We start from the raw sequence: 9,869 nt of genomic DNA on the forward strand, positions 1-9,869 counted from the left end.
GGGAGGAATTTCAGGTGATGCGGCTTTACACCTGGAGATGCTCCGCTACCAATCAGTTTTCAGTCTCCCGCTGGAGAGTCGAGTTGCTGTACTGAACTGTCTAGCATTATCATCATGTTGCTAAAAGCACATTATTTTACGCTGGAAAATCCCACCAGGGAAAGTGACGTTCTCAGCCAGGCTGCGGTTTGCAGACGAGACCCAGATCAACACTGCAAAAACTCAAAATCTTAACAAGAATATTTGTCTTATTTCTAGTTAAAATGTCTCATTTTTGGTGAAAACAAATCTCATTTCACTTAAAACAAGACTTGTCACTGGAAAAATAACAATTTTCATCTGTTTCAAGTAGATTTTCACTTAAAATAAGTAGAAAAATCTGCCAGTGGAACAAGATTTTTTTGCTTGTAATGAGAAGATAAATCTTGGCACTGGCAGATTTTTCTACTTATTTCAAGTGAAAATTTACTTGAAACAGGTGAAAATTTTTCTGGGAATGACTCTTTAAGTGTAATGAGATTTTTTTTGACTAAAAATGAGACATTTTAAGTAGAAATAAGAAATATTACTGGTAAGATTGAGTTTTTGCAGTGAAGGATTGTCCCACATGAGCAGCTTCTGCTGGCAGTTGAAGATGTTGGATTCACTGAACATCTGAAGATCTGGATACCGTTTCCCAGGTCAGGAATACGACTCGGAAACTCCATTTAATATTCTTTATCCAAAGTTCATTTGATTTTAAAAAAAGTTTGTCAATTTTACAAAAAATAAATAAAACACTGGAGCATCTACTTGAATCCTGACTGAATCTCTGATGTTTTTTCTTGACAGGAAGAGCACGTGTTGTGATTGGTGGAGGCCACATTTACCACCATGGTTCATATTTACTCGTTTCATCCTTTTGCATTAAATAAACTGAATTTTATTTACTTAAAATATGGACACAAATAGATGGTGAATGTCACGTTTTCATTCCTTGCTGTTCAGGAAGAGTCGGTACGCCCAACGCCTTTTCATGGTATTTTACTTCACACACCAACAACGATCACGTTTCAGTAAGAATAACAACGACGGCTGCCGTGAAACCGCCCGATCCAGGCGTGAGCAGACTTTCACGACACATTTCAAAAAGATTCTCAGTGTTCAGGTGCATGAAGCGCTGAGTTTGATCTCCGACGGTCAAACAACGGCAGCTCCTGCTGGTCCGTTCTCGTGTCCTCTGAGACGGACGGGAGTGGACGGGTCGGCCGCTTCACCGCAGCGCCGTCTGCTTCACAACTCTCCCCTCTTTATCGATGGCAAAGTTGTAGTTCTTGGGATTGTCCAGGGCCTGCTCGATGCGTTGGTCCAGGTTCTCCGGGGTGATGAAGTTCTTCACATCCTCCTGTAGGTGAAGATAGATGAAGATAACCGTTAACAACAGCTCGGGCTAAACCAGAAACTCTTCACCATACAGGTCATCAAAACGGGCTTTCACTGCCCGAAAATTATGTTTCTACAAGAAAAGCAACTGTGTGAACACTGAGTTTCTGCAGGAGTTTGGCTGCTAGAGAGCTCCACACCTGCAGATAGGCCTGTGTGGAGAAAAACATTGATTTTCCGATTCTAAATTGATTCTCATATTAATTCCTAAAAATTTATTTGTATGTCTGAAGATCAATTTTTTTTCATCATTACATTACAACTTTTGTTATTTTTTTGTTTATGCCCATAAAAAAGGAATGTTTTGTTGGACACAATAATAACTGGTGCCATGTTTTTGCCTTTAAATATGTTTAAACGTATGAAAACATTAAAGTTTTCAGTTATAATTCCATAAATTGTCTATATTTCATTACTTTTTATACAGTACTGTCTTGGGGTTACATTTGCATAAAATGCTAAAAACCAAATTATCAAAAATTTAAAACTGAAATAGACCTTAAATGGAAAAAATTAAAACGGAATGTGGGAAAAAATAACAATTTCATCCGTCTCTGTTTCTTCCCTGGATCTGTTTGATAATTCTGCCCCACGATGTTTCTGAAAGCAGTTCTATCAGCATTCTGGGAGCTGATTGGTCCTTACAGCATCATTAGCTGCAATACTTGCTGTTGAATCTCAATATAATACTAGTAGTAATATGCTGCAGAACTAGTCATATAATTAATGGATCAAATCTTGATAATCAATTCTGAATCGGAATTGATTCTTGACATGTGAATGGATCCCCAGCTGTACCTGCAGCTGCAGAATCTCCTCCTCCTTCTGTCTGATGAGCTCCTGCAGTCCCTGCTCCCGCCGGGCCGTCGCTTCCTCCTGCCTGCGCTGAACTTCCTCCTCTTCCTTCTGGACCCTCAGTAATCTAAGATACAGGGGGAAAAATAACCAAATCACTGCTGGAACGTGATTGAACCCTCATTGGTAAAAGGAAGTAAGAGAGACGAGAGTGGAGCGCTCCTCATCATCAGCTCCAGGCGTTCCACCCACCTGGCTTGGAGCATGCAGAGGTTTTCCTGTTCGTTCCAGGCCATGAGGGCGCGGTGCTCCGCCGCCTCCTGCTTGGCCCGCTCCCCCGCCCGCGTGCCCGTCTCCTCCTCGTACTTCTTACGCAGCAGCTCCTCCTTGAACTCCAGACTGGAAAAAGGAGGAGTTTTCATTTGTCAGCTACTAATTAAAAAAGAGGAAATCTGTCTCGTCCTGTCTTTAAAAGGAACCAGTAAGAGTTAGTTAGTACCCCTTATCTTAATCCTTTGCTCTTTTTTGAATATAATAAACATAATAAGATCAGAGGGGCTCTTCATATTAGGAAAGTACTCAGTATCTCAGAAAAACAATGTGTTTCAGGACGTTATTACTTATGAAAAATTAAGCCAGAAAGACATATCCACATGGGAAATATGCCGTACCCCCATGAGCATGCAGAAATAACCCACGGTCATTTCCTGTCTGACTCTCAGCAGGTACAGGTTTCCCTTTTTGTGTTTAGGCCGGACCCCCCCAGTTTGGTCCCATCTGTTCATAAGAGGACTTGTGGTTTGTTCTGAAGCAGGTTTGTGAATATTACTCTGGCTTCTGAGACAGAAGAGGCTTTCTCCTTTGAAATCCATCCAGACAAACAGCTCAGGCTTTGTCCAGTCAGGTGTTTTGGTCAGTGCTATTATTTTGCAATATATTATATTATTTGTAATCAGCACAAATTATCTGTCCCCATATGATAAAATTCACCATCCTCCCTGATTTCTTTCTTTATTTATTTTTTTTACAACTCGAGTACTGCTAACTGTGTAGTTTTCAATTTTAGCTGTGTAGTCATTCATGGATAAAACATCAAGCAGCACTGGTGGCTAATGTGCTCCAATACAGCAGGTCTTATAATTTTATTTTGAAAACTGCCAAAACTCAAAATCTTATACTTTAACTTAAAACTTAACTAGAACTTAAAATGTGCTTGACACAAATGAAAGTTCAATTGAAACACGTGGGAACAACACCTAACCTTTTAAGTTACTGTATGTGTGTTATCAGGTGTAATGGCATTTTTAGGTTAGAAACAAGAACATTTCTTGGTAAGATCCTTAGTTTTTTGAGTTAAGGCAGTGAATTTGGTCAACTGGTGTAAGTTCAGGGTTTTTAAATGCACAGCCATGAACCTACTGGATTATATAATTTAGTCTTAATGAAATGAATTAACATCTAACATCTTATGTATATTTATAATTACTCTTTAACTAAACAAAAATATGTTTTATCCGATTAATCGATGGAATTTTCAGTAGAATACTCGATTACTAAAATATTCGATAGCTGCAGCAGCCCAAGTTCAGAAAAGTGTTTTTTATTGTTGTGTTTTGATGTATTTGATGTAAGCCCAGTGGATATTTAAAGCTTACAGAAGGCTGCATTTAACTGCTGCTATGTCATTCCTGCAGTATTTCTGCAGGTGTTTTGGTCAGTGCTATTATTTGTAATATATTATATTATTTGTAATCAGCACAAATTATCTGTCCCCATATGATAAAATCCACCATCCCCCCTGATTTTATTTTACAACTCGAGTACTGGTTGTGCACTGCAAAAACTCAAAATCTTACCAAGAATATTTGTCTTATTTCTAGTTAAAATGTCAAATTTTTAGTCAAAAAATCTCATTACACTTAAAACAAGACTCATTACCAGAAAAATAACTTGTTATTTGACAATTTTCACCTGTTTCAAGTAAATTTTCACTTGAAATAAGTAGAAAAATCTGCCAGTGGAACAAGATTTATCTTCTTATTACAAGCAAAAAAATCTTGTTCCACTGGCAGATTTTTCTACTTATTTTAAGTGAAAATCTACTTGAAACAGGTGAAGATGGTCAAATAATTCTGGTAATGATACTTGTTGACTAAAAATGAGACATTTTAACTAGAAATAAGACAAATATTCCTGGTAAGATAATGAGTATTTGCAGTGTGAGTGTTAGTGCTGGTGTCCGGTCCTCACCGCAGCGCCGCCAGCATCAGCGTGTACTCGGAGTACCGCTCCTTCATCGCCAGCATCTCCCTCGGGTCCACCGGGGGGGGCACCTTGATCCGGCCCTGCTTGGACTTGGCCACCGGGTCTCCGCGGGCCTTGCGGCCCCGCACGGCCGCCAGCAGCACGCTGGCCCGCGGGGCCAGCAGCCGGGCCGCCGGGGCGCTGCCGACGATCACCTGGAACATGTCGGTGTTTTCCTCGAGGCTGGACGGGGGTGACAGCAGGGCTACCGACTCAATGCAGCGGCCATGCTGGTGTCCTCTAGCAGCGGAAGTGTTACCGAAGAGCAGGGAGCAGGACGGAGCTCGGGCACTCTGCTGCCACCTGGCGGCGGTGGCGGGCCAAGACAGTCTGATTCCGCATTGACGGCCGGTGTTCTGCCAATCTTTGCTACCTGCCGAGAAATGCTACTTTGTGGTTCTGCGCATGCGCACAGTCGATTTTCAAAGTTTGATTGCCACGCCAATCATTTCTTGCACAATGTAAAATGGATAATATGGGATGTTGAGTGTTTGATCCTTCAAAATACACGACCCATGACATGAATTGCATTACACTTTGTGAACATTATACGATAAAGAGGAAAAAAACAACAATTCTATCGCTTTATTTGATATTCATTCATTCGGCCTTTATTTAACCAGGCAGGTCATTAAGAACATTCTTATTTACAATGACGGCCTGGCAAGAGACAAGGACCACTTGAGGGAAAAAGAAGTAGTTTAGGGAGTAAAACACAGTAAAATTGTAGCTCTACAAAGGTAGAAAACCATTACGTAGCGTGTTTTGGCAAAGCAGCAGAAATTGGCAGAACACCGGTTAAAATATCTTTACACATACAAGGCCGCCCCTCCCTAAACGCAGAACCCGCACTGTGTGTAAGGCCTCATCTTCCAAAGAGGGCCACATTTTGCGCGAGGGGACACATTTGCGCATATGCGCAATGGATGAAGCGGAGGAGAGAGAAGAGACGTGTAATCTGATCGTGCAATGATTGACAGCACTCGATATCTGACCAATCAGAGGGCTGCCCTGCAGGCAGGCTCTTGCAGCGCTGCAGAAGGTGAGGAGATGTCGACATGTCGTCCTAAAGACATCACGAGTCAGGAGCGAGCAAGAGAAAGAAAAATGCAAAACATGAGGAAACTCGTGCTTCACTTGAAGGTGGGTATGTTGTTAAAATAAAACTTTGGGTTTAGGTTTATTAGACAAGAACATACACACCAACAAGACAGTGTACAAGCGGTGTCACAAGAACGTTTGTTTTCATTCATAGGCTTAATTTTCTTTCCATCAATACCTGGTGGGCCGGGCTAGGCTCAAAATGCCCGGGCCGATTTTTTGTCCCAGTCCAGCCCTGTGTGTAGCTGATGCATTTGTTGACAGAGAGAACTAACTCAACTCAGAAATGGCACAGCATTTGTCATACGATGACCTCATTGATGACTTTGCATCCAGAAAATTCAGACGTGTGCGTCTGTAAAAGGCACACATGCATGTTATATAAACATATTTACAGGCTTGGTCTACATCTTGGTGTTATTATTGAGTCAGACATGAACTTCAACAGCCATCTAAAGTTTTTCAATAAATCTGCCTACTACCACCTGAAAAACATTGCTAGAATTAAGGGGATTCTGTCTAAACAAGACATGGAAAAACTTATTAATTCATTCATTTTCAGTAGGTTGGATTATTGCAATGGCATCTTTACAGGCCTTAACAAGAAATCAATCAGGCAGCTGCAGCTGATCCAGAACTCTGCCGCCAGAGTCCTTACAAACACCAGGAAACTGGACCACATTACACCGGCCATGAAATCACTACACTGGCTTTCAGTGAGTCAAAGGATAGAGTTTAAAATCTTACTGCTGGTCTACAAAGACCTGAATGCTCTTGGACCAAAATACATGCTGGATCTGTTAGTTCCTATGAAGCTCCCGAAGACTCTCTTTATAAGTGTTGTAATATACCTGAAGTTTGTTTTTGCGCCACTTGCGTTCTGCTTGTCTACATATCCTTCTCTGTTCTTTAACTAGTGTTGCGTTTTTCCAGGGTGACTTTTTCCTCCCGGACAGAACTTTGGTCTTAATTGGGGCGATAGAATCAATAACAGTCATAACATTGGAACTGAAACTATTAACAAGGTCATCAACTAGAACTGAGGGAAGGGTTGGTGATGGTGTAAAACCCTGGATGAATAGTGCACAGGTGTTATCATTTATATAACGCTTTCTGATTACCTCTGCTTCACCTTTCATAGGATTGGCAACAGAGGTCATTTTAAACAAAACACAGTAGTGATCAGATAGAGCAACATCGTTCACCACAACCTCTGAGATATTAAGACCCTTGGAAATAATTAAATCTAATATGTGTCCTCGGTTATGCGTTGAATCTGTGACATGTTGGGAAAGCCCAAAATTATCCAGAATATTTAAAAGTTCCTTAGCACATCCATCTTTGGGATTATCAACATGAATGTTAAAATCACCCACTAAAACAACACAATCAAAATCCATGCACATAATTGACAGTAGTTTGGCAAACTCATCAACAAACCTTGCATCATATTTGGGGGGTCTGTAGATGGTCACTAAGATTGCTCGACAGGGGGATTTTAACTGAATGGCAACATATTCAAAGGAATCAAATTTACCATAAGACATTTTCTTGCATTGAAAGCTGTCCTTGAACAGAGTGGCAACTCCGCCTCCTCTCCTATGTATTCTTTCTTCACTAAAGAAACAAAAATTCTGGGGTGTTGACTCAATAAGAACTGCTGCACTATTATCCTGACTTAACCAAGTTTCAGTTAAAAACATAAAATCAAGGTTGCGCTCGTTAATAAAATCATTGATTAAGAAAGATTTGCCAACCAGAGACCTGATATTTAAAAGGGCTAAATGTACATCCTTAACAGGAGACACTGGTGAGATTCGAGGATGACATGCTATACTCAACAGATTAGCAGATTTAACTGAACTTTTTTCATTTCTCACCAGTTTGATACATTTTCTGTTACCTATTATCACAGGGATAGAGAAAGCTGATTTAACTCCATGGGGCCCAGACTTTTCCTGGGACAGAACAATGTTAACATTGACATCACAACCTGGACCCGGCCCATATCAGACATCACTGATATGGTAGTTCAGAGGAGGTGAGGGGGGGCGGTGACTTTTGGTTAGCCGCTTTGTCCGAGGTGGTGGTTTGGGAGGGGTTGGGCGATGTGGGGGGTTAGATAAAGGATTTTGGCATGGTGTTAGTTGTAATCCAATATTCACCAGGCTTTTCATTCTGTCAGTGAATTCCAGGAGTGGGATGTCCTGACTTCCTGGAGACAGAATGCTGGGTGGGCTCTCGGGGGGTGAGGGTCTGTCTCCTGTTGGGGGCGCTGGGGGAGACTCCCCCTGTTGGAGTGAGGATAAGGATGATGATGCAGTTTCTCTCTGACTCAGTTTTCCATGGTCAGTCCTTGTCTCAGTGTTCTCATCACAGCGCCGCCTTATCAGTTGTTTTGGAACGTCCTGCCTCTTGTTGTTGGTGGGGGCCTGTTTGTGACGTCAAGGGCGAAACTTTAGTTTCAGAGGTGGGGGGGACACAAGTAACGGTACATTTGTGCGTGTAGCTGTAGCGTGGATGTGCAGTGTGGCTTTGTAAGACTATGTGTGTGTGAATGCAAACAAACAATTTTAATATGGATTTACTTTTTTAGACACTTTTTAACTTTTTTTTCCTGATATATGTATTTATTATTATTTTCGTTTAGTGCTATACAATAATAAAAAAGAGTCTTTAATCTTGTGACCTCTTTTTCTGTGGGCATCCTTTATTTTTGATAAACGCGCCGCGTCCTGGCTGTCTGTCTGTGAAGACTAATTTATGGTTCTGCGTTAAGTCGACGCAGAACCTATGCCGTAGAGTTACGGCGTTAGTTACGTGTGCACTGTGCGGTGCGCGTCGCCGCGTACCCTACGCCGTAGGCTCTGCGTTGGTGTAACGCGGAACCATAAATCAGCCTTGAGCAGCTCTGAGGGGAGGAGGGGAGGAGGGAGCGGGAGCGGGATGCCGTCGCACAGAGAGTGTCTTGATGATTCGCAATTACAGGCTGAGCCTACCGTTAGTTCTTAAACTATAAAAAGTGGGGGGGACAAAAACATGATTTTGAAAAGTGGGGGGGACATGTCCCCCCTGTCCCCAGTGGAAATTGCGCCCATGTGTGACGTAGATGATAGAAAATGTTGCTACTGAATAACTGTCCACCAGCCTTATTCAAACGAGAGCCACCTGCCCTAAAAAGATGCTTGCGCCCCCAAAAAATGAAATTATCAATGAAATTAATTGATTGAGCAGCACATGCATCTTTAAGCCATCTGTTTAGCGCCATCAGCCTGCTGAATCTCTCATCTCCCTGCCGAACCGTCGGTATTGGTCCACTGAAAAAAACCTCCGTATTTAAACATGCAGCTGTGCTCATCAGATCAGTGAAGTCTTGCTTTAATATCTCCGATTGTTGCTTCACAACATCAAGGGCTCCTGTGTGTATGACAACAGCTTTAGCTGTCGGATGCTCTGCAGCAATGCTCCGGATCTTCTTTGTGATATCAGATACCATGTCGTTGGTAAAACACAGTACTTTTGTGTTTTTGCTGCAGAATGATTTTATCTCATTGACAGCTCCGTCGCCCACTATCAGCGTACGAGGCCCAGTCGTTAGCTCTGCCTGTAGCCCTTTAGCAATGGATTTAGCCTCATACCTGTCTCTGGAGCCGGAAGATGAGCCTTCTCTCAGGGATTCTGGAGTTTGAGAGAGTGGAGTAAATCTGTTCTCCAGTAGAATCCCTGTGTCCTCAGGCGATTTGCTCTTAGCCGTTGTTGTAGCCTTCCTCCTGTTGCCGGGTACTGGGGTTGAATAGCCATTCCTGTGCGATGGTAGTGCAGGCCACTCGATGTCGTCCAAGGTCACCAGGTGCTGGGTTCTGCCTGATAACCGTCTTCTCAGATCTGAGGGAGGCGATTTGTAGTGCTTTGGCTTCGCACCAAAAGAGTTCCAGGGAGGGCTTGTTGATGTCGTCTTGGTGGTGTTAGTTAGCTTTCTGTTAGCCTGCTCCCTTTTGCTGTTTTGGGAAGTCGGTAGAGTAGATTCATTCCCATATTGTCCATTTATCTCTCCATTCACTTCGAGCCTGTGAATTTTCGTTTCCAGTACTGCTATCTTCTGGAGCAGTTTGTGGTAATCATCCATGGAAAAGGAAAAGGGAGGCATCTTGCTGCTAGTTAGCTTCTGCTAGCTGCTGCTAGCTGAGTTCCTCAATCCCCGTCACGATAGCGCAGGCTCGTGCTGCTGATAAGCTATGCTCACAGAG

At 42.4% G+C, this 9,869-nt stretch overlaps 1 protein-coding gene across 1 annotated transcript; it reads right to left on the minus strand.

Annotated features, from left to right (window-relative positions):
* Positions 1-1,007: 1,007 nt before the first annotated feature.
* Positions 1,008-4,779, minus strand: mrps26 (mitochondrial ribosomal protein S26). The gene is made up of 4 exons (XM_061743478.1): positions 4,468-4,779; positions 2,470-2,616; positions 2,221-2,344; positions 1,008-1,384 (listed from the first exon to the last, which is right to left on the minus strand). The coding sequence occupies exons 1-4, from the start codon at positions 4,683-4,685 to the stop codon at positions 1,253-1,255; spliced, it is 621 nt and encodes a 206-aa protein (XP_061599462.1). The 5' UTR covers positions 4,686-4,779; the 3' UTR covers positions 1,008-1,252.
* Between the last annotated feature and the right edge of the window lie 5,090 nt (positions 4,780-9,869).

Source organism: Cololabis saira, chromosome 16 (genome assembly GCF_033807715.1).
Source record: "Cololabis saira isolate AMF1-May2022 chromosome 16, fColSai1.1, whole genome shotgun sequence".
NCBI lineage: Eukaryota > Metazoa > Chordata > Actinopteri > Beloniformes > Belonidae > Cololabis > Cololabis saira.